Source organism: Aquila chrysaetos, chromosome 7, assembly GCF_900496995.4.
Source record: "Aquila chrysaetos chrysaetos chromosome 7, bAquChr1.4, whole genome shotgun sequence".
Taxonomy (NCBI): domain Eukaryota; kingdom Metazoa; phylum Chordata; class Aves; order Accipitriformes; family Accipitridae; genus Aquila; species Aquila chrysaetos.
The window spans coordinates 20,889,281-20,913,991 of NC_044010.1; the positions used below are offsets into that span (position 1 = coordinate 20,889,281).

General features: G+C 36.9%; 1 protein-coding gene across 9 annotated transcripts in view; it reads left to right on the forward strand.

The window, feature by feature from the left end:
- The window catches only part of ROBO1 (roundabout guidance receptor 1), a 764,721-nt gene that overhangs the window by 482,010 nt on the left and 258,000 nt on the right, over positions 1-24,711 (forward strand). For all 9 annotated transcript variants that reach the window (XM_030020140.2, XM_030020134.2, XM_030020136.2 and 6 more), the window contains one exon: positions 4,798-5,124. In XM_030020140.2, coding sequence (XP_029876000.1) covers positions 4,798-5,124 — 327 coding nt within the window. The remainder of the gene's footprint in view (positions 1-4,797; positions 5,125-24,711) is intronic.

A 24,711-nucleotide genomic window follows, 5' to 3' on the forward strand; every position in this document is an offset into this window, starting at 1 on the left:
AAAATAGTTGCTTTTTAATATGCACTATTCTTGCAGGCTACCAGGCTCAGGAAATCAGATGTTTTATTTAGGCTGAACAAGGGTAGTATATGAAGAATAACAATATTTTAAAATTGGAGAAGTTGAGAGAAAGTAAGTGAATGGGATAAGATCTCTGTGGCTCTTCCTTGTTCTGCTTTTCCTTGAAAATTATTTGTTGTCTGTGAGAACAGGTAAACCCAATACATTAGGTTAGCTGCATGTCTTGGGGCAGAAAAGCCACTTTCAGAAAAATACTTTGATTTTTTTGCCTTTTAGTTATTTTTCCCCCTGTAACATGATGTGACATTACTTTGCAGTGTGTGTTTGAAATAGTATTCAAGTCTTCTTGCCTCTTAAGTGTGTAAGGTTTGGGTTTTCCGTGTTCAAAAAGGATGAACTCAAACTAGATTTAAGACAAGGAAAAGGTTGAGCGCATGTTATGGGGGAAAAAACAGATGAGATTATTTTGTTGACTTCTAACAGCAACAAGAACACAAAATCCAAGAGGATAGTAAAAAAGGAAGAGGTTGCAATCTGCATGTCAAAGGGATAAAATCCCAAGAAGTGTGTGGAGAGCTCTGAATTAAAGGGCAACTCAAGCACAGGAAGAATGAGGCATTTACTATTCAGGGATATGTTTAACCTGAGGATTAAAGAAAGATTTCTAACCACTAGAGCAAGAGAGTTACAGAACATCTTTCCAGTCAACATAAACAAAACCACAAAAAAATACCTCCCACTTTCTCTAAAGTTTCTGAAAGGGTTTAAGTTGTATGTAGTAGAGACACTGGGGAATTGGGAACGCTTTTATGTTCTGATGAAATATAATTGTTTGCAAGAATCACCCAACACTGATTTTAAACCTGTGGTTTGGTTTTGTTAGCATCTTACTAATAACTTTGATAGCAATTAGGCCTGTTACTCAGCTCTTATGTTACAATGTAAAGCGTTTCAGGAAAAGAAAAGAGAGGAAATCTTGTGCTTTGAAAATAAGTGTTAAATGCTGTACTTGTGAAATGGAAAAGAAATGGAGCCAAGAGTATACTGGCTTTCTGGCACTTGGCTAAAGACACAGTCTGTCATGCAGCATTTTTATAAGACATGGGATAAAATACTATTTAGATATATAGACCTTGGGAAATCAGGTTTTCCATATCCATGTGAGCTGAAGTTTAGGTTGACGGTAGATATAGTCTTGATTTTTAACTGTCTTAAGCTGCATGGTTCAAATTTGAGGCACTTGGTTCCAGTAGCACAGAACTTTTTTGTTTTCCCCCTAAAGGAGAACAGCCTGTTGTTTGTAACCCTGATACCAGCAACTTTCTAATTTAAAGACATTCTCTGCTATTTTTCAATACATTATGTTTGTATATGCTACCAACAGGAAGTTTTAAGGTGGGAATAAAGGCAAATCTTGCCCCTATGAGTTAAACATTCATCTAATGCTAGCTTTCTTTGAATCTTCACATCTGTTTATTTCAGTGTTTGAATTCTTGTAAAAATAGTTGTGGCATAGTCCAAGAAACTGGAAACATGATTTCACATAATTGTTCTTTTAAGTAGCAGCATGAAACAATTAGTACGGCATAGTTTAATTGGTAGCATCCTGTTGACTTTTTATGAAAGACTTGAATTATAATAAAAGCAGAGAACACAAGTTGGTTAATTCCTATAACCCAGTGCTGTCATCTTTGGGGGAAAGAAAAAGCAGCTCTGTTGTATATTTAATGGCAGATCCAGTGTGTAATAGGTGTTCTGCTTCTATGTTTTTTTACCAAACATCCCCTTGGGAAGGATTTTTGACAGGAAAATTACAGGATTGGTGCCCACTGTAAGATTTATGTTGATAATTGAGGCTGCTGCTTCTCAATAAAACGTAAATGCAGCTTAAATAACTAGGCTAAAAGGAAAGAAGGATTTTAAATAAAAATAAAAATGTGTAGATACGTAGAAAGATTGTAACTTGGTTGTCAAGGCCATTATACTCCTCAGGCAGTTGTCACTAAATCTGCGGTTAATTCTTACTATGTGCCAGTCAACTACTCATGCAACTTTTGTCCCTTTCTGCTTTAAGCAGTTTGAAGAAATTTTCTAGAGAAATGTTACTTTATAAAATACTAGGATAAAAAAAAAAAAATTAATGGACATTTCTGTTATTTTAACTCCTCTAATGTTACCCTGCTAAGAAATTCAAAAAGTATATGAGCATACCTGGGGTTTCCTGAGGACTTTTTTCCCCCTAAGAGTTTTGAGTCTCAGTTTTCAAGAAAGTTTAGAGGTCAGTCTTTAAGCTTTCATTCTGTACGTACCTGAAGTTAGTGTACAGTCACTTGAATGTCAGTATGGAAAATGTGCATTACAGTATGTCCAAACCTGGTATTTCATTTATTTGTGGTCTGGGCCAGGCTGAGAGAAACAATAGGAGGCTTGCACTATATTGTGTGCTGGTTGGCTAGGATTATCTGTGAAAATACAAAGGTGATGCATACTAGCATTTGCGCAAACTTTGTTTTCTAAAACAGTTCTTAGCTCTATTTAAACATTTTACATTGAACTTGGCTTTTTATATTTCCGGAGTGACTTATAACTATTGATTTTAGCTCTCTAATCCTTTGTTTCTGTGCCTTTCCTTGTGAGTTATACAAGTGAGTAAAATTATAAACAAAGTAAGGTTTTTATCCTTGTTTAGGCATTTTTGCCTTGGAAAGAGAGATCTAAAATTGGTCACCCCAATTGTGAGGGCAGCATTATTGCATGAGGGGCTTTTCACAAAAGCTGTGTAAAAGTTCAGGATAAGTAGACACAAATGTAGTTTGCAATGACTGAGATGTGCTCTCAGGGCAAACAGAAGTGAATCAGAGGGTATTTTAGCTACTGCAAAAGAGCAGTGCTGGTTGGCACAATTTTCTTTTCTTGTACTTTTAGCTCTCCTCTCACTGGATTTGGCCTGTGCCCTGCCTCTAGGAGGTGCAGCTCAAAATCTCGCTTAAAGTGATACACAGGGCTGGGCTGCACAGTGGTGTGTAGCCAGCAAAAGGATTCAGGAATATCCTGGCTTCTGTTCTGTCTGCCCGTACTTTAGTTTTCATGTTTCAGGCTGTTCTTGAAGGTAAAAGTAGATGTCAAATATAATTACTTGTTTGCTTTAGGTACTACAAAATCTTGCAATATTGCGAATATCCGAACCAAAATCTGCAAATTAGATAAATGATAAAATATTTCTTATAATTTAGGAATATAGTCCTAAGTACAATACTACTTATATTATCTTTCCTCAAAGTACTAAAGAGTATGTTTATTGCTGTTTGAGTTATTTTGTATTTAATGATCAGTAATGTTCATATAAAACTCTTTTCTTTTACTGCATACAGAATACAAACCTATTTCAATGTAGTCAAGCCATATTGCCAGAGATTTGGGAATGCGTGGTTAGTGCTAGCTGATTAGTGTAACATTTAATTTGCATTGATTATCTTGAGGTGAAAGAAATGTGAAATAAAATTCAGATTAAAATCCTACATTTTAGAATATTTTAATTTATATTATATATTGTATATATATATATACAATATATATTATACACACACATATAGTATGTATTGAACACAGAGCTCTCTCTGGGACTCTCTATTCCTTGTCTCCTTCCCTTTTTCCATATCATTTATGGTCTATTAACCTGCAGTGAGTAGAACTTGTATTTCTTTCTGGTGCTTCATAGCTGTTCAAAACCCATGTTATCAATGTTAATAAAGAATCCTGGCATCTAAAATTTTAACAATCAGGAATTAATGACTCAAGAGACTAATTTTATCCATGACAAAGTTGTGTATCAAGAAAGAGAGAAATAAGGAAGATGGTAATTTGAAATTGAGTCAACAATTTAAAACCCTGAAAGTTTTGGTAGCTGCTTATTCCTAATTTGGAATTCTTGGGCACCTAGTTGGTTGCCATGTTCTTCTGTGGTATACATCTGTCCAGACTATTATAGGTTTTTTCATGCAAATTGTCAGCTTGCAGTTTGGATTGGTTTGAAATTGAATACTTTTCTAGAAGAGTATCTTGTTTGCTTGTAACTTTTATCCCTGATACTGTTGTCTCGCGTTGTATCAGAGTTCTAGACTGGAGACAGTAAAAATTTTTATGATGTAAAACACCCTAATTTTCCCTGACACAAGAGGTGTAAGAAGTACTCAGGCACTCCATGTATTTGTGCCTCTGTGGTACTGCTTAACAAGTGACTAGGAAGAGCTGATAGTGCAAGTAAAACAAAGCAGCTTTGTGGGTGCTGGAGATGTTAGACTTACTCTGCAGACATTGCATGAATTAATGGGGTTTCCAAAAGGCTGAATGACGTTGACTATGACTTTGCGTTATGAATTACAGCAGTACCAGTTTTGCTGGTAGAGGTGGTCTGATGTCTGTAGAGTATCTGTAGGACTAGTTTTTCATAACTACATATACAAATGCATGTATGTATAAATTTATATACATGAACAGATCAATATAAAAATGGATGTGATTTAGGAGCATGGAAGTTTAGTTCACTAATGCATGTGGCCTGTTAAAAAAATGGTTTTGAGTGTATTCACTTGGGAGAACCTTGCACACAATGAAGTGCATTAAGGTTGTTTTTTTTTTTTCACTTTAAGATGATGTTAATAGGTGTTCTTATTAAACCCTGTTCTATGGGGTAATGGTTAAGTAGTTTTATTGCAAAACACAGTGACTGTACCTGGCAACAATCTCCTAAGATAACTTTGCCGTTTTATCTTGCAGGCTCCCGTCTTCGGCAAGAAGATTTCCCACCTCGAATTGTCGAACACCCTTCTGATCTAATTGTTTCCAAAGGAGAACCGGCAACTTTAAACTGTAAAGCAGAAGGAAGGCCGACCCCCACCATTGAGTGGTACAAGGGAGGGGAAAGAGTAGAAACGGACAAGGATGATCCACGCTCCCACCGCATGCTGCTGCCCAGCGGATCTTTATTTTTCTTACGCATAGTCCATGGGCGCAAGAGTAGGCCAGATGAAGGGGTCTACGTCTGTGTGGCGAGGAATTACCTTGGGGAAGCTGTAAGTCATAATGCATCGCTGGAGGTGGCAAGTATGTGTATCTTTTTTTTTCACTCTTTGGTAACAGCCGCTTGCTTGATGTTATCTGAAGATAAAAAAAAAATAAATGTGAGCTGCCTCTGAGGCATTTACTTAGAAGCAATAAAGGAATTATATGGTTAATTATTATTATTATTACAGAGATAGGAAAATAGAAAAATAGTTAGAAGAGGTATCATATCACTTTAGAAATTTAGACATTTCTGTGCGTTCTCACTACTTTTATGCTTCCATGCAATTATGATTACTTACTGTTTGTTAGATTTTGTAGACTTCATTTCAATTTATAGATTTTTTTTTTTTTTTTTTTTTTTTTTTTTTTGGTCTCCAGATAACCATGCAAAATGCAATGTGTAACAGGAGGCAGGATAGCCAGGATTTGATCTAATAGGGTACATTTGAAATTGTTGTTGCACAAACACTGGAAAAAATAATGGCAGATTTAGAAACACTTTTTTTTTTCCTGTGAAAGAAGTTGCCCACAAATTATATCTCTATTTCTAAGTATTTGGCCAACGGAAGGAGCAGTCAAGTATGTTCACATCACTTTGTAATGCTTATCTCTTCCTGTATACCCTTTAAACTGTACTTATTTTAGAGGAAGAGAGCGTACATGAAAGCATTTTAAGCATTCATATGGAGGGCCAAGTGTAGGTCAAAAAATATCAATTTTGGGGTACTGAAGTATGAGAGGAAACCTTGCAATTCAAAAGTTAGGTATCTATTTTAAGTTGCTTTTACAGCCTTCCTTTGTAATCTATAGCAATTCATCTGGTGTCGCGTTGAAGAGCTAGCATAGAACTGCGTGAGTCACTCTGAAAACACTGATCTCTCTGTTGACTAAACAATTCATGTTGTTAACTAGCTCTGATGAGGCTTCTAACTTTTAGATAGATAAGTTAAATGCCACTGTTGGTGTATAACTATAGAAGAAGGGCAAGATTTTCACAACTCTCACAGAAGGCAAAGGAAATAGGCTATAAATTTGTGCATTTACTTGACCCCTTCGCCTAGTCTCGCTCACATTCACAGACAATCCCAAGGACTTTCATAATTCTTACACCAGAAGGATCTTGAGCATCACATATAATACAGTAAATACACATGATTAAGAACTATGACTGTACTGTTTCTTTGTTACCACTTTTAGTGATAAAAATAATCAGTGTCTGGCTAGCTGGAAGTGTGCTTATGCAGTAAATGTATAACCTGTTAAAATAATCTGTTGATTGGTTACTCCCAAATGTTATATCCAGTATCTTGTAGGTGTAATTTTGAGTGGGTGTTAATGTTTAAGAGACATTGATATTTATCTAATTTCTGCTGTTTACTTTATAACACTGCTCATTGATTCTTAAAATGAGTTTTAATGTTCTGACCATGCAGCAAAGCAGCATGGACGGTTGTGCTTATTTCATGTTCTTGTGGTTTGTGATGTACCTTGAAGTAACGTTTGACATGCATGTAGTGTTTCTGTGTCTTCCATAATTTTTCATCAGAATCCAGAAACATGAGGTAGGCTTCAGTGGTTAGTACACTATGGCATACATCAATTCAACTGGTTGCTCAATATGTGACTCACCCCTGCCTCAAGTCATCTTCATGTGATTCTAGTAGAGTCTAACTGACAGGGTCTGAATGCAAAACATTGGTATTGCCGCAAATGTTTTTTTAAGAGCCTCTGCCAACACTTAGATAAAAAAATGAAGGATTAGTATCTTCTTAAAGGGGTTCAAATGTATGCCACCTAACAATAGTATAGCATTAAACTGTTAATCCAGCTCGAAATTGCCCTCATACCGAGGGCTAGTGTCAGAAAATAAACACCAACAATGCTATAAGGGGGGGAAAAAAAAAATCACAATCTGTATTTGGAAATAAGATTTGTAGGTGTAGTGGTATACAGTTTTAATTGTATACCAGGAGAATATAGACAGAGAATTTTAACAGAAAAGGTTATGATTTTAATAGAAAAGGTAGTGATGTGACAGTGCAGAAGCACCAAAACACTTAAAATAGCACAGAAGAGGTGAGGAACAAGGGAAGAGTTGAAGGCTGGTGGAATAAATTTGCATTAAATTAAAAATCTGTGCATTATAGCTGTAATGCTATTGTCATTATGAACTGTAGCTACATTCACAGTAGATTGCTGCAAATCAGCAAACTGTTTTGATGAGCTTCTCAGTACACCTGTTTTGAGAACCACAGCATTTACATTTGTATACATTTAGTCATATACAATTGCTGTTTCAGAAATCCTTGTGTTATAGTTTAATTTTTGTATGCTTACAGAGTAAAATTGCCTTTATTTGGTTTCCATTTACAAAGTACAGAAGATCATTTAGAGTACTCATTTGGTTATATGCTTTGATGCTGCAATTTTAACCAAAAAACTTCTGTGAAACATAGGAAACAGAAGCGTGATTTGCACTGTAATGGCTAGCTCTTACTGGAAGAAGCAGCTCCTGTCTGCACCAGTTTGTTTCATAACGTGATAGGGAATTTATCACAACATTTTCTTCCATCCACAACCTCTTACAGTAACAACTTCAATTAGGTGATGTTCCTTCACTGTTCAATGGATGTGTAGATTTGACTTAAGATTCAGGTTAATACTAAAAATAAATTTTCATGTCTGTTATTGCCTCATGCAGATCAGTTGTTTTTTTTTAAGCAGTTCCAATGCTCGTCTCTGAGATAGTCCAAAAAGAGAACTTATTGCCTATGTAATAAGGTGGGCATTTTCTTTCAGTATGCTGTGCATAGGTTCCTCAGTTGGAAAGAAGGAAATGTAGAGGAATTTCAAATCTACAAAAATTTCAGAAGTGCACTATATTAAAAGGTGTTTTATCTTCTTAAATACCTGTGTATTTTAAGAACTTTAAAAATAGCTTTAGATGTGATTGCCACAATGGGGGAGAGTAAAATCCTAAACCATAAAATTGCAGAGAGAGTTTTCTCTCTGCTTTGTCGCTTTCTGTTCATCAGCATTTCTTAGGTGACTGGACTGAGGTGTACATGCCAGTTTATCCAAAGGATGCTGCATTTTCTTCCACTGATATGTATCTTAGTCATGAGAATGTTAGTCCTCAATACCATTGAACACTATCTAAATACCGTTTAGTATCAGCAAATTGAATTAAGTTGCTTATTCAATCTCTGCCTCTTGTGGCCCTTCCAAAATGTTTTAAGATCCCATGTGTCTACTCATAGCATTGAGGATTTGTTGTATCTTCTCCTGGTTTTTTATATATATAAAAATATTTTTTGCAGCTATATTTCCTGCAGTTTCTGTGGTTATTTCCTTGAAACCATCTCCGTGCCCAGAAAAAGCCTTAAAAACAAGATGATCCTTCTGGCTGGTGAAGAGTGGTATCTTTCTTAAATCTATGAAATGAGTACTTGAACCCCCACTGACTATATTCTGTTTGATTATGTTTCAGGGACTGTAACTTCCCTAGTCAAATAGCTAGCCACTTGATATTTCAAGAATTAAAATCTCTCAGACACTTTAGAGACCAGTAAAACTATTCTAAGCTACACAGCCATGTGCAAAGTAGCTTTGTAATTTAATATTACATGACATTTTCTGTGTAATTTAGATCTGTAAGATCTCCATAAATGGGAAGGATATAAATTTGCCTAAATAGGAACTCAGTAGAAAGCTGAATTACAAGTCAAATAAATAAAAGATGTAACTCCTGTTTTATTGGGGGATTTTGACTGGTTTCATCTGTGTTTGAAACGTTATTCCCACAAAATTTCTGAAATGGAGACTTGCTGTATGTGTTCAAACTTAAATTTGCAGCAGAATGAAGTTTCAGTAGGGTAGCCCAGAAAGGGTGTGTGATGGGATAATCAGATAACAGTCTGTAGTCATCCTTCAGACTTAGGCTGCTACAAGTCCATTTGCCTCCCTCTTCTTGACTTCCTGAACTCACCCTTTTGATCACTGGGGACCTACTTAAATTAGCTCCATGTTTTGTTTTTGAGGAATGTAACTGGTTTTGGATTACTGCCTGCCAGTGACACATTCTCCGGTGGTGAAAGGTCCTAAAGAACGTGAAAAAGGCCATGTGCCTGTCAGAATGAAACTGGGTAATTCTCTCTAAATGTCAGTTTTTACAGCTGGGAGCACAAAATGAAACCATGCTTGATCCTCAGAGTAAGGGCTGGATACTATTTTGGGTATCACATAAACAGTTGGGAAACAGAAGTCATTTTTCACAGTAGAGAAATAGAAGCAGTTTTGGAAAAGTGCAAAGTTACCATTAGCAGACTGGAAGGTGGCTGCAGCTACTTTGTATGCTTCAATCTCTCAGGATTGTCTGCTGAACGGATGCACCCGATCAAGACCAAATTCAGTTATTGGTGTGTGATAGTTTGATTCAGTGTTTAATTTTTTCTCTAGTTTTCCGTCAGCTACTTCTTTTTGAGGAAAATTGTATCTCCGAATCTCAGCGGTCTCTGTTATATAACATTATGTAGAAACCTACCTGTGTCAATAGTGGCAACAATAACTGCAGCAGTATGTTAATCTGCCTTTCTCTACTCTAAAGTTTTTGAGAACGTTAAGAAAAATCAAATGCAAATGAAGTTGGTTATGTTTGCTGGTCAGTGGCTTTGTGAATCTTTATTTCAAATCATGTTTCTCTGAGAGAAACTTACCTTGGTTTTGCCATGAAAGTTCTAGGGTAACTTTTATCACAATGTTTCTATTTTCCATTGATACATGGATTTGCTTCTCAAGAGCAATGCTTTTGCAAAAGGATTTGTGAAGTACATACACATGTATGTTACCTCTAACCTCAGTAACAGGATATTTTACACGAAGTAAGCTGCTGTGTATAAAAGTTTGCACACATTTGTTTTCCATTTATAATGTATGATACTCCAAATAGTTTCTACATCAGATCCCAGGAACATCCCAGTTATAGACTTGCTATGCTGTGACTTTAAAAACAAACAAACAAAAAACATGACATAGCACAGGATTGATATGAAAGATGAGTTAACAGCTCTGTCTGCTCTGTGGTTCTAAAACAGTGACACCCTTCTCACAATGAAAAGTCGTATTTCTTTATGTATTGTTTTCATTGTATGTTCAGTCTGTGTGGTGTTAGGCTACATTAGCAAACTTGCCCTTCCGACTGCCATTGTACAGCAAGTTTTAAGCCAAGCTGAAATCAATGAACAAATTTGCAGATTCTGTTACTTGAGCTGTTAATGTCTTGCTGATAAACAAGTGACTTAATTCGAATACTTATATGCATATATAACCAAGACAAATCTCAGTTTTACAAGAATCTCACTAATGTGCTACGTACATATAAAAAAAAAAAATAGTGAAGCTATACCATTGCCTACCACAGCCAATGGCATTAACAAAAGTTGCTTGAGGCGTAGAAGATTTTAATGTTGCTAATGCATCTTTAAACTTACCATTTACCTATGGTAGGTTTACCTTGAACCTGACACTTTCAACGCTTGTTGCAGCTGTGTAGTAAGCCTGGATTATTATAAGCTGCTTCTGAAGCATATTTTACCAGAAACGTAACATCATTTAGGAGAAAATTTTGCGATGAGGTTGAAGTTGTATGCAAATGTGCTACTTTTTATAATGTAGTTATTGCTGCTTGAGGAAAGCAAGAACAATTATTTTAGCTACTTTTACAAGTTCATGTATATTACTTTCCTCTGCCATTACAGTCAGTTGAAGAACATTGAGAGTTTGAATGTCAATGTAGTACTTTAAGTCCCCTCCCTAATTTTCAAAGATGCATAGAGCCTTATTTTTACTCTTTTTAGATACTCATTTTCTTTTACTACCAACTCCCTGGTAACTGTTGGACTGAAGTAATTTATTAGTACTACTAGGAAATCCCACTAAATGCCACTGCTAGGAAAACTAGCTGTCCTAATGAGACTTAAAAATGAATGAGAAAATGTGGAGAAACTAAAAAATAATTTCTTTGAAACTTACTGTCATATTTCTGGGTGCTAGTGTGTGTGTTTGCATGCACATGCACTCTCTTAAGCATAGCAGTATTGCATCTCTGAAAGTTTGAGAATTGAACCTTGTACTTTTTTCTTTCCTTTTTTTTTCATTAGATGAAGATGATGTCACATACTGAGTTAGACCTAATGAGAATAGCAGATGCTTTACAAACCTCCCGTATTTTAAAGGCGGCTTACCCAGTTGTGTTTACTTTCACCTATAAAAAGGGTGAAAGTAGGGTGAAAGATGAGGAATTTCTTTGTCCCATTAAACCTCTATAACAAAATAGAGAAGTTTTATGTTCATAATTTATATAAATATTCCTGCTCTCTATACCTTGTTTAACTTCTAATATGAATCAACCAAACCCAGAAGGAGATAGGGAAGTGAGGCTGCACAGAAATCCAGCAGGGCAGCAAATGGAAACGCTTAAATATTATGGCTCCTACAGTACTCAGGTTTAATCATATTATTATTACCATTATATTCCTAGTTCAGGCTTAGAAAAAATGGTCTTCCATGGCTGTCCTAACAGCCCTCCATGACTGTCCTATTAGTGACTGAAATAGAATTGCAGTCTGAACTCATAGCATGGTACAAACAGAATAAAATATTTCAGGAGATTCCAAATGAGAGCAAAAATTGCTAGGGTGATCTCCTCTACTGGGTGCAAATAAGCCATAATTTCAGATTGTCTTCAAATTGGGCTGTCCTGACATGTGAAGGCAATGTGTTCAGTCTATGTGTTCATGTTCTTTATGAACAGAACTTAACTTCATGCAAGCAATCCGCACGTGGCCCATGTCAAGTTTCAGAGAAGGTGGCTGAATTACTTTAAGATGGTTTTGTTTGATGAAATCAAGATCTGAAATCTGGTGTTTCCCACCGAATTAGACTATTTCCTTTTCTTTCCCCTCACCCCTTGCCGTGTTGTAATGAGTTTTTAGAGAAGAGGTATATTTATGACTGGGGAATTCGGCAGGATTCTTTCATGCTGAGTTTTGTCATCACTGTAACATAATCTTCAGTACATACTAGATGACCGTTCTAGTTCTAAAAATGCTTTGTTGTGGTTTTAAAATGATTTAAAAGGAATAAAAATGGCATACAGTCAGTGTAGGTGTCTTGTGGTTAAAAACACTTCATGTTCCTTTGAATTACAAGAAAAAGAGTTAACCATCCTGTGGAGAGGATGGTTTCATCATCAGTCTCATTAGTTATCATTGGTAAAATGAAATAGCCCCTGATGTTCCGAAATGCCTTTGGCAGATGAAGAAAAGGTTGCTACAGAATCTAAAGATCAGTGATGACTTTCCTGTACTTCATTTTCCTGCGTTAGGCAGAATGTGAGCTGTTCAATTAGCTGCAAAATTCTTTCTCACTTTCCCTTAATTTTAGGCAAGATAGGGTCTCTCTGAGTTATTGTTTGTATTATTAGCTGCAAGTTACGCAGTACTGTCAAAATTCAAACCACTTAATTTTTATAAATGTTCTGTGTTTTAAATTATACCTGATGTGCAATCACTGATCTGTTAAAAGAATCAGGCAAACAGGTTACTCCCTTCGTCAGTTGTGTGCCAATGAATAAAACAGTTTGGATATGTATCAGAATTTCCATAATTTGAGGCATCCATGGCCTCAGAATGAAATATGCCCTTTTTCACCAAACCGTGCGTTCTTCATTGAAGAGAGGAACTAAATATAGTGTTGGCAGTATATCGTCATACAAGGCCATATCATTTTAGCATTGAGTGAACCTCAGAACAGTTCTGTTTATTTGCTGTTGTGATCCACAGATCTATGTAAGTGACTGTGCTCAACAGTGGTACATATGGGATAATGCTGTTATATTTTCTGTGCTTCCAACAGCTACCTCCTTTACTACATTTTCATATTTCTTAGGAAAAAAACTTTAAGAATTTTGTTGTTAAAAGCTGTGCTAAAAAGATTTTAATGACTTTACTCATTTGCATGCAGTTTTACCAATTCATACCTCACCAGATCAGGGAAAAAATGCCCTCAACTTTTGTTGACTACCTTTCAGTGTTTCTTATGGTATTGTTAGTTCTAGTATGATCTTTTTGACTTGGGGAGGGCAGCCCACGACACTTGTTCATGCAGTGTTGCTACTAGAGCCATGATCCATGCCGCCACTTTATTAAAAGGTTTATTAACTCAATTTTAAATCACAATTATTTTGTTTGCTCTGCATCCTCTTTGCAGTGGGCCAGTAGACACGTGCTACAGTGCATGCTGCAGCTTCCATGTAGTGCTTGATAAACATGAGAAGAAATCGTATTTAGTTATCAATACTTTGATGATATACAGCAACTCAAACTACATTTTGTCTAGAAGTATTAATGTATTTAAAATTGTTTCCATTCTAGTGATGACAGAAATAATTTCTGTGTACAGAGTGCACATAAATTAAGACTCCTTTGGCTTTAAAGGCATTGCCTCCATGCCGATTGTTTGAGATCAGATCTGTTATATGGGATCTGAAACAAACACTCCTGTAGTGAAGATAGCTAAGATTTAGTTGGTCACCTGGAGACTCACTTAGCAGAATATGTATTCATGCCAACTCAAAAGCAGGTCTTATTTGTTTATCTGTTTTATTTTATACTTCTATTGCTTTTTACTTCCACCATGGGTTCTGGAGCTTCTTTCTGAACTTTTGTCAGCAGCAGTGAAGATGTCACAGTAAACTCTTGGGGAGGGGGTCTCCCCTCCATTTGTAGGCTGCTGAGGATGGATGATAGGTTTCAGAGTATGCTGGTACAGAGGTTCCTACTAGAAAGAACTGACTTGCTGCACTCACATGCTGTATATAGTACTTGCAGCAAGATACAATGAAAGCCTGTGTATGGCAAACATGTGCTGTTTAGGTTGGTTACAATTTTATTTGGCAAAGTCTCATAAAATTTGTGGATGGTTTCTGTTTCAAGTACGCAGTTAGTTTTAAGTTATCACAAAAGGGCTTTCTTTTTTGAGTTTTTCATTTATTGTTTTGATCAAAGACTAGGTTTCTTCAAGCAAATGTCCACTCTTGCAGGGGCGGTGGGGGAGACAAAAAGAAGAGTTACTTTTTTTAGTATGGCTTGGTGAAGTTTTGATGATTCAGTTTTGCCTCCATTCATGAAATAAATGAATAAAACAAGGAGTGTGTCTTATCAGAGTTACTGAATGTTCATGCTGTAGAGAGGGTTACAAGGTTAATTTATGCATTGAGGAATAAAATGATGTACAGATTTAAAACACAAAAACCAACAGAAAACCAAAACACCAAAGCTTGACTGGACATGCCATAACTTAAGTATGTTTCCTAATTGACAGTTTGGTATGGTAGAACTTCATTTTGTAGTTTTGTCTAAGTCTATTCTTAAAGGAAAATTGTATGTGTATTATCTAAATGTATTTGGGAATATGTAAGAGTAATTTTTAATGTATCTGAAGGTTGTGTAGTCCACAGTTGTAAGATTAGTGTTTTAGGATTTTGGCTCTTCCGTGGAGATGTTTGGGAGCCTGCTTATATCTTTCATACTAGATCTGAAGTGCTAAGGTTCAATATATTTTGGAAGCAGACTGAGGACTTACATTGAGGATGTGTGTCAACTTATTGGAGCATTATAGCTAATTCTGTACTCAAAGCAGTTCGCAGGTCAGTGTTATTGTTAGTGGATAACAATGATACTGACACAACAAATGAAAGCTTTTTCTAGATGCTGATACGTGACAGACTTACATACAACTACTGTAAAAACAGAGCATGTAAATAAAAAAATTCCTATTCAATACAATTTTCTACTCCTGCCAAGGTCAGGGCAAAATAATAGGGTACATGAGCACTTTGTCTGACCCAAGAAAGCTGTTCTTACATGTTTATGTCTTCCCAGAAACTATGCAGAACAGAGGAATTTAGGTTGCCTTTAGCCAACAGAGTTCTTGATCAGTTATGATATTGTGACTATACATATTATTCTTAAACTGATGAGTAATTTAGGATGTTATGGTGGCCATGCTGGGTTGGACGATCAAGCAAATTATGTGTTTTGTAGTCTTGCCAGAAATTGCTGTGCAGCTCAGCAAATTCATAAATCAAAGAATGTGGTGGCAGTCTTTCTGTGGAATGGCGACTCTGTTGGGTAGAATATTATCTGAAGCCTTGAACCAAAACTGGAGAAGTTGGTTGTTAGAACAAGGTGGAAGCTATGCCTTGCAGATTTAGACTCATCAGTCTTTAGTTTGAGGGGTGTCGTGGTTTAACCCCAGCCAGCAACTAAGCACCACGCAGCCGCTCACTCACTCCCCCCCCACCCAGTGGGATGGGGGAGAAAATCGGGAAAAGAAGCAAATCCACGGGTTGAGATAAGAACAGTTTAATAGAACAGAAAAGAAGAAACGAATAATGATAATGATAACACTAATAAAATGACAACAGCAATAATGAAAGGATTGGAATGTACAAATGATGCGCAGTGTAATTGCTCACCACCCACCGACCGGCACCCAGCTAGTCCCCGAGCGGCGATTCCCCGCCCCCACTTCCCAGTTCCTATACTGGATGGGACGTCCCATGGTATGGAATACCCCGTTGGCCAGTTTGGGTCAGGTGCCCTGGCTGTGTCCTGTGCCAACTTCTTGTGCCCCTCCAGCTTTGTCGCTGGCTGGGCATGAGAAGCTGAAAAATCCTTGACATTAGTCTAAACACTACTAGCAGCAACTGAAAACATCGGTGTTATCAACATTCTTCACATACTGAACTCAAAACATAGCACCCTACCAGCTACTAGGAAGACAGTTAACTCTATTCCAGCTGAAACTAGGACAAGGGGGAAAAAAAAAATTAAAATTGTTCAGGTTTAAAGGGCCCTACCTCTCTAAGCATGAGATAGATGTGCAAGTCATTTTTCTGAGTCCAACCAATACAGTGAATTGATACCAAAGCTCTCCTTAGTTTTGCTGTTGCTATTCAGAAGTCTGTGGAAGACAATTCAGACTGTTAACATAAAGTATAAATACCAATAAAGGCAGGCATCGTAGTTATATGAAGAAGGAAATGGAGGTTTTGATACCACAGTCTGTTTTCAGTCTCTGCTGCGTACTCTCCTTCCCTTCCCATGGTGTTAGGCGACATATGCTGTTTGATACGTCTCAAGCCTGTATGCCCTGTGTGCTGTGAAAGATGGAGCCTCAGACAGAGTTCAGAGGGAACTGCATGGTGGAAGTTATCAAATGAATTGGGACCACTGGCTGTCTCCTCTTTTTTTGTGGTTGGTGAGCTTTCTCTGGTCCAAGGGAGTTTTTTATATGCCATTTTCCCAGTTTCTGCTTTAAACTCTTTGTCTTTCTTCCTCTACCCACCCCCCAGATGTCTTGGTAGAACTAGATGAAGTGGAGATCATTCCTATTTTTCTAAGTGTTTACATTTCCTAGATGACTATATAAAACATGTAAGCAAAAGGATATAGGCAAAAGAATGAAGTCAGACAAATAAAATGCTGCCTAGTAATCCTTATATATTGGTGGTTCTGATGCTTTTTTCCCCAATACCACATTTTAAAACATGTTTTCCTGAAGTACTGAAAGACTTGCTCCTGAGCTAAATTTGGAGATAAATTTGCATTGTGCCAATACCATTTTGTGTATGAATTAAGAACCTTTGGCAAATACTTCATATTGCTGAGATATTTATTATTATTGTTATTGTTGTTGTTGTTATTATTTTGAATCATCATTCCCCAGAAAACAAGTATCAGCTGTGTTTAAAATTGTGAAGAAATTGATTTTTTTTTTTACTGTCATCACGTTAAAAACTTTCTTTGTCAGCAGTATGATTTTTAAGACAGATTTGCATCTTTGTGTCTGTGAGCTGTTTTGATGAGAACTGTCTGACCTAACTTGTATCCTGTATGTAAATTGATTTCAGCTGATTGCTTTGAATTTGAAAGAAATTTAATTTGAAAACTGCCCTGTTCCACTCCCTGTGGTAGTAGATGCTTCTCTACGTCATCTGTTAAGCAGTGCATAGTCAGCATATGGCTGTTCCTCTCCTATTTAAACTGTTTTCTCCAGAGAAAGAGAAATTCCCTTTAGACCAGACAGACATCTGCTGACTCTCTCCTACTAGCAAAGCAACTGAAAAGATATCTTTCCCGTGATTAAAAGAAATATGTCTGGAGGCGCTTAGTTTTTGTTCAATTAATCAAAGATTAAACACATGTGGACTCTCTAAACTGGGCTTCTTTGTGCTTCTATTCTATCGAAAGTGATTGGAGGGGAGCTGTGTGCTAGAGCTGGCTTGACTGAAATTTAATATTTTACCTATATGCATGCTATAATTCAGTTCCAAAAGTTCATAATAAAGTGCAAATAAACCACTAAAAATGAGCTTTTTTTAAATTAATCTACAACTTAAAAATACTCCAATTTAAAAAAAAAAAAAAGGATTCAAAGTGTTAAATACTTTTCTAACCCTTATTTAAAAAAAAAAAAAAAAAAAAAAAGTCTTAGGGTTACCTGACTGTGCTACTTTATACACAGTATACACAGTTACCATTTTGGTTTCTGTAACGATTCCCAGATGAAAAGGCATTCTTGGTTGCTTTTGTTCCTCAGTTCCTATTAGTAAATGCTTTATGGGCAGAAACTATTAGTGTTAAAAGTCTGGTATTCAGCTCAATGCCTTATCCTTACTCACCAATTATACTACAGATAGACTATTTAGTAAAAACCTGCAGGTTCTTCTCTGATGCCAAAAAAAAAAAAAAAAAAAAAATTCACCCTAAAGTATACAGAATATGTAGACTAAAAATGCCACAAGAGTAAGATGGCAATAATTAAGCAGATTCCTTGAATACCATGCTGCTCTTAAATTTTTCATCAGACACTAGCAAGTCTCTCTTGTAGACATCTTTATCTGAAGAATAATTTGTTTGGCTCCAGTTTTATGAGTGGAATTAGTTCTTTGGTGTAGTCTGTGGTGAGGTTTTAAACAGGAAAGGCTCCACTGATAGTGTGACTTTACGAAGATATATTATAAAACTGTGTCTTCTTCTGGACTGCTCTTTCTAAAAACTATGGTTTTGGTTTATTAACTGATCAAATTTTCTTCAAAACAGATGAAAACTTACCTATGTACCACTTTCTGAATAAACATAAATTAAAATACAGTGGAAAGGTCTGTCCTTTCATAAATAGGCATCAAGGAGCATTTTTGGCAAGGTTACTTGATACGATAGCAAAGTTTCCTTATAAAGTGAGATGTACTAGACTTGTATTAATAATTAATTGAAGAAGCAGACAATGAAATATTCAAAACTGCCATCCTAGAATTAGCTAGTAAAATAAAAATAATAATAATCTCCTCAATATGTAGCTTTTTCACTATTCATGGGCTGAATCAGTCCTTTGATTTTAATAAAAGGTATAATGGTAGGCATTGCAAATTACTTCATTTTAAAATGCTGACTGAAGTAATTAGATTTTGAAACCCAAAATAGTCAGAATATTTTCCAAAAATGAAAAAAAAATCATAAAGGCCAGCTAATTTTAGTAAATATTGTCAGTGTACAGAGGAGAGAGAATTGATGCATATACTTCGATTCTGGTATCTTAGCATTGCTTTGTGACATTTCTTTTTGCAAGAGTACTCTGAAAAGTCTGCACTCCTCTGTTTATGTGTAGGTATTTCAAATCAAGTTTTTAAAAGCATTTTATAAATGTTCAAATGTGCCCGTATTTGGGAAGGAAGGTGGTCTTACTATTGCTGTTCTCTAGACAGAAAAACTGAGGCAGGAAGAAATTAAATCTTGGTCTCAGAGGGTCACAAGGATGTCTGTCAGCTGTGGAGAGATTGGGAACTCCCTCACTGTTACATTTGTTCCTCACAAGACTGCTTTTCATCACTCTGCTTTAAGGACTATTTGAAATGTTTTGCAGCTATTTTTAGTACTAATTGCAAATAACTTTGGAAGTCCTTTGAAATGTTCCCAAAATTATCCCTTTTGGGTGGTGCTGGGATATCAATTGAGTTCTCTAACTTGTAATTTTCGATTCTCCTTCTATGGATTTATTCCTCTAGAGCCTGGATTGCTGATTCCCTATAGTTATGGGCCACCCTTTTTTTTTTTTTTTTCTTTTTTTAATTTTTTTTTTCTCCCTGCCAGCTGCTCATGCATCAGATGAATATATCAAGATGATTGTATATTTAACCCTCCATTTTCCAGAGAGAGAAGGCTACAAAAGAGAAATCCTAATAACATATAGGTGCTATAGAAGGTGCTGGAAAGCCCGATACGGGGACACTTGTTTTTCTGACTTCAATTTAGTGTGTTCCTGCTGGACTCAGGACTGCTCCTGCAGAAACAGATGAGCGTCGTTGATTTTACTTTCACCCATGGTCAGTGAAAGCCTGTAAAGTCAAATTGAGCTTCTTTGCTTTAATACGTAGTGGATGCAAAGAAGAGGACTTTGTGCCCAGACCAGGAACATCCAGACTATGTCTCCGCTCCAGCATGTGACCTCCCTTTGGAGACACTGTAGGTCCCATCCAGGAACGGAGCTGCCTTCCTCCCCTCTATTTGTAGGGGTTTCTTGGGGCACTGATTCACTGCCAGTCTACCCTAATTATCTAGTAGATCTAGCAAAGCTACCTCTTAAAAGTCCGTTACAGAAGGCACCTGGGCTCAAGAGCCCGGTGTGGTTGTCCAAGTCACTGCAGCAGGGAGGGAGCGATCCCTCCTCTGGCTTAGCCCAGTTTGGGGCAGACCCTGTGAAGGTCTGCTCCAGCTCGGCTTCGTGCTAGCTGCTCTCCATATAGGCAACTTGGGAAGGTGGGAAGTTGCTGGAACGGTTGCACTTCCATTTTTAGCCCATCAGCCAGCACCCACGGTCTTTTGTTCCTCCCACCCCCTACTTCTCACTCCCTTTTCTTTCTTTCCTGCTCTCCTGTGGGCTAAGCACATTGTTTAGCACAGTACATGCTGTGCAGTCTTGCTCTAGGCCATCATGGGAGCCAAGTGAAATCATCTTGCAGAGCTCCATTCAGCCTTCAGGCTGTCAATTAGTTTTCCCTGTTCTAGAGGGAGAATCACAGCTCATGCATATTTCTGCTCTATATCATGGAATAGATGCAGAGCTTCAAAGTTAAGAGGGTAGAAAATGGGAGCAGTAATTAGGAGTCACAGTCCCTGGTTTTGCTCCTTTGCTCCTTCAGTATGCTGTCATCATTTAAACATTTTGTTACTGGAAAGAAGAAAGCAAGTTTAATGTTTTCCTGACTTATGACAGAAAAGAAACCTGATTTAAACCAGTCTTCATAGAGGATTAGATGAGCATGAGGAGAGCTTATCCATAGAAGAGCAATGTAAACTAATGGTGAAAAACTCATTTACTTTTCTTCAAATTATCTGACTAGTTTATAGAAAGAATCGAGCAGCGACCATTTCCTCTAAAACCACACACAAAACTGCTAAATTAATAGATATATGTAGAAAGTCACTGAAGTAGAAGTACATAGCTCAGAATGGATTTACCCAATAATCATTAGTCACAACTTGCAGGATTTGCACGTGGGACAAATGTTACCAGATAAACAAGTAGTGGTAAAGCTAAGTCCACTCTCCATACTTGAACTGAATGGTTTGGCAAGTATATATGCTTGCATTCAAATGCCACATCATACGTCCAAACATGTGAAAGGTGTAAGTTCAGAAGTTGAGCATTATGGGACCATAGTCTGTAAGGGAGTGATGCTGAAAAGGACCTGGGATCGCATTAGATAGTCTAACAAGATTTTTTCAAGTGATGCTGTAAACTACGAGTAGAGAGGTGAAGTACAGGTCAATCATTCGTGAGACCATTATTAGAATGCTTAGTCCACACAGACATACGAAAAAAGACATTGGAAATTTGGAACGGGCTCAGAAGACAGTTACACAAATGATTCCAAATTTGAAAAAGTTCATACACGGCAGACTTCTGCTCAACCTAGTAGTAGTTTTATTAAAGCAAATGTTAAGAGGTAACTTGAGGCTACAAGTCAAGTCATCTATATAGAAGTTCCAATTAGTACTATATTTACATGAAAGTAGATGCAGGGTTTCTGTCTCTAAGAAGCTATATATATGCATCCTACCCTGACCACAGTTACGGCATTGAAGAAAGTCTAAACAGTTTTTTGCCTACGAAGTAAATCACTAGGTAAAACGTTGCTAATTCTGCTGCGCTTTGGCTTTCATACTGTTTTGGGAACTCAAATCAGCACTGGAGTTTATTTCATTACTGTCATTTATTCAATTAAGAACACAGTAAGGGAAGTTACAGGATAAGAAAGTGCGTGATTTGCTGTTCAGACTGTTTTGGCTTCCTAAATAACATTTGTGTCTTGAAGAAGTACCTAGTTATTCATATGGTACACAAATGAGTGAATCCAAGAGAAGTAGGAGGAGGGGCAGAAGAGAATTGCAGTTGAAACTTCAGAAGCACGCTTGTCACAAAACAGTAGTAGCTTTTAATATGCTTTCCTTCTGTGGGAAATGTAGACTCCTTGGGTCATATTTTACTGAAATGAGGAGATGTGCGTTTTTAGGGTTTTGGTTTGGTTTTGTTTTGGTTTTTTTAACATTTCCTTGAAATATTCCTGTATTGAAGTGAGCTGATGATATGCAAGACTGGACGAGGCTCTGTGCAGTATCTTTATACTTAAAGAGGAGAATAGGAAGTTTGAATTGATCTGTGGTCTACATCTGAAGCCATTAACTATTCACTAGACTTTGGGTACTGTCTCTGCCTGTAATTCATCTCGATGGCATCTTGCAAATCCGTAGACCACCAAAAGAGCAGGAAACACTTGAAAGTAGCTGGTTATGCGCTAGTCTTGCTCAGCAGATTTCATTTAAAAGTGTCTTGATGCACGCACAGTACACAGCAAAGAAATTTTTTATTCCTCGGCCACTTCTGCCTGTGGGCGCTCAACTGCATCAGCTCTGCCAGCTGGACTTGTGCGAGAAAATGAAGCGCACTGCCCAGTGGCAGAAGGTGCCAGGCTCTCGGGGCTCCATGCCTCCTCCCTTTCCTCCCCTCCCCTCATCCCCTGTTTCTGGGGGGTCTTAAAAGTGTATCTGTCTTCTGATAATGCTGTTTGTTGTACCTGCGGTTTTAGTCCTTAATGAGCTGTCCTTTGTCTTCTCTTCTGGATCTCAGGCTTTTGATACTCTTGAGAGTGTAGAAATGGGACTTTGGCAGCGCTGCAGTCGCAGGGGCTTAACCTTGGACACAGGCTCCTTGGGCAGGTGCTGCCATGGGGGGATTTGCGGAGGCAAGGGCTCTCACAGGGTTGGCTTGGAAAGGCAGCTGTGGCGCTGGCCTGGAAATAAGGATCGTTACCCACAACAAACCAAGAAGGCTGTTGAAACCTGTCCGAGCTAGCTAAAATTTTGTCCACCTATTATTTCCAAAGGTTTATATTTTTTTAAAACGGTGTTGACAACCTCTCTGGAATTCGGTAACTTCTTCCTCTATGAAAGCGAACAGGGGATTATTCCTGCTGGTATGTGGTGTTGGCCCGAAGTTCAGCATTGTATTGTGGCTGAGAACTGAAACACAGGAAGGTAAATTAAGAGTAACGATCCCTCTGTTCATGACCTTAATCATTTGAGTTTTTGGCTTTCTCTTTAAATGATTTGGAGAAATAAAAGTTACTTCTCTTGAAGGGTGTTACTTTGGCTAAGATGATTTGTTGAGACGTATGGCTTAGTGTGTCTAATGCCTGATGATTATTTCTGTCTGGTTGTTCCTACTATAGATGTATTGGAGACCTTCCTCGTTGATGAGTAGAAATTATATTGGAAATATGTATGCATAGTGGGAATAAATAATCACAGGTAGGCTTTTCTATAAGTGTAGTAGAGTGTCAAACTTTGGAACAAGTGACATTGCAGTTTTTTAATTGCAAGGGAAACAGATCAATTGAATGGAACATTAAGGCACGTCAGTGTTCATATAGATTCAATTGTTTTACGTAATAAACATTTCGATTTTAGATAACGTAACCTACATTTCTTGTGCTGATCTTCTAAATAAAATGTATGCTAGCATTTTATTTCAAAAATGTTTGTTTAATTAACCATACTTTTTATATATTATACAGGTTTCATATATATCTCACTTGAAATAAAAATTCGGCACGAATTTATTCAGGCATGTTGTTCAAAGTTCTATTAATTTAATATACAGAGAAACTCTACCTTAAAAAATAAAATCCAAAATATATTTCCAATTATCGCATGCAATAAAGATCTTTTATGAGCCTGTGCATTTTATTTTTTGTCTCTTAGATTTACTGTATCATTTATAAAGGAAGTAGTATGGCCACTATAAAAAGTTATGGCAGGCTTTGCAGCTATATTTTTTTTTTTTAAGGCACTGATTGGGAAATGGTACAGATTTCACCTTCTTGAGGAAGTTCAAGGTGTGCTTGGAAATGAGAGAGCTTCTACAACAAGAATCCGGAAGGAATAGTTCTACACTAGGGCTAATTAAAGGGAAAGTAGTACTCTTTATGAAAGAGGATTTTATCCAAAATACATTGGAAAATACTGTCTGAATGCCCTCACCATTTTTATGGATAGAAATAAAATTAATGCTGGCAGATGTTGTGTTTTGTTACGGTGAGGAGAAGTAAGCTTTATGGTGATGGGAAGGTAATTGTTTCTTTGTGACACCAATAAAATATAAGGTAGTATGATTTCTTTTGGTAAAGCAGTAAACTTTTTTCTAAATATTAAGTATGCTATTTCAGTGATGATTGTTAAGATGATCAAAATACACAAAAGTCTTCTGAGCATGCTTTGCCATTTTGTTTAGAAAAATAGTAGTCACAATAATTTTGAACTAATTCACAGTAAGGTTCCTAGTAGAGCATTATTGTTTCTCTTGCAGCTTTGTTCTATGGTGAGGATTACTGGTGATGTGAAATAAGACTTCTTAGCCAATAAAAGTCTTTGCAATACAGCTTATAATTAAAACTGGTGATAAATATGATGGTAGTGTGTGGAGATCGTAAGGGCCTTTCATTCCAGTGAAAGTTAAAAAGCTTTTGTTTACAAAGGATTTTTTTCATTAGAATTTTTTTCATCATTATTTGATGTCTTGTGACTGGGACATCTTTTTCAGGCTTCTGTTCTCTTCTTGGATTTGCACTTATTTTGGAAATATTCCATTTTCTATTTATCAGTGAAACATTTCGTTACCTCTCTAGCCATTTATGTACCAGTACCAGTATGTGTACCTCCCGGGGAAAGTTGGCTTTTTGGTGTGATTGTAGGTACCTGAACTTGTTCATTAATGGAGCATAGGCCAAATACCTGCAGTTCTGCATAGATTGTTTGTAATGCATAGGAAAAATTTTGAGGGAGTGTAATATGAAGAGTTTCCTTTGGCTGTCACTTAACCATTTCAGTTTATGAAAATTTTAAGGAGGCAAGGAATCTTACTGTTCAACATATCTGTATTCTACTTCAAGTTGGAGTACAAAAAGGCTGTAGTTGAGGACAAAACTGATTTGTGTGCAGTCTTTTG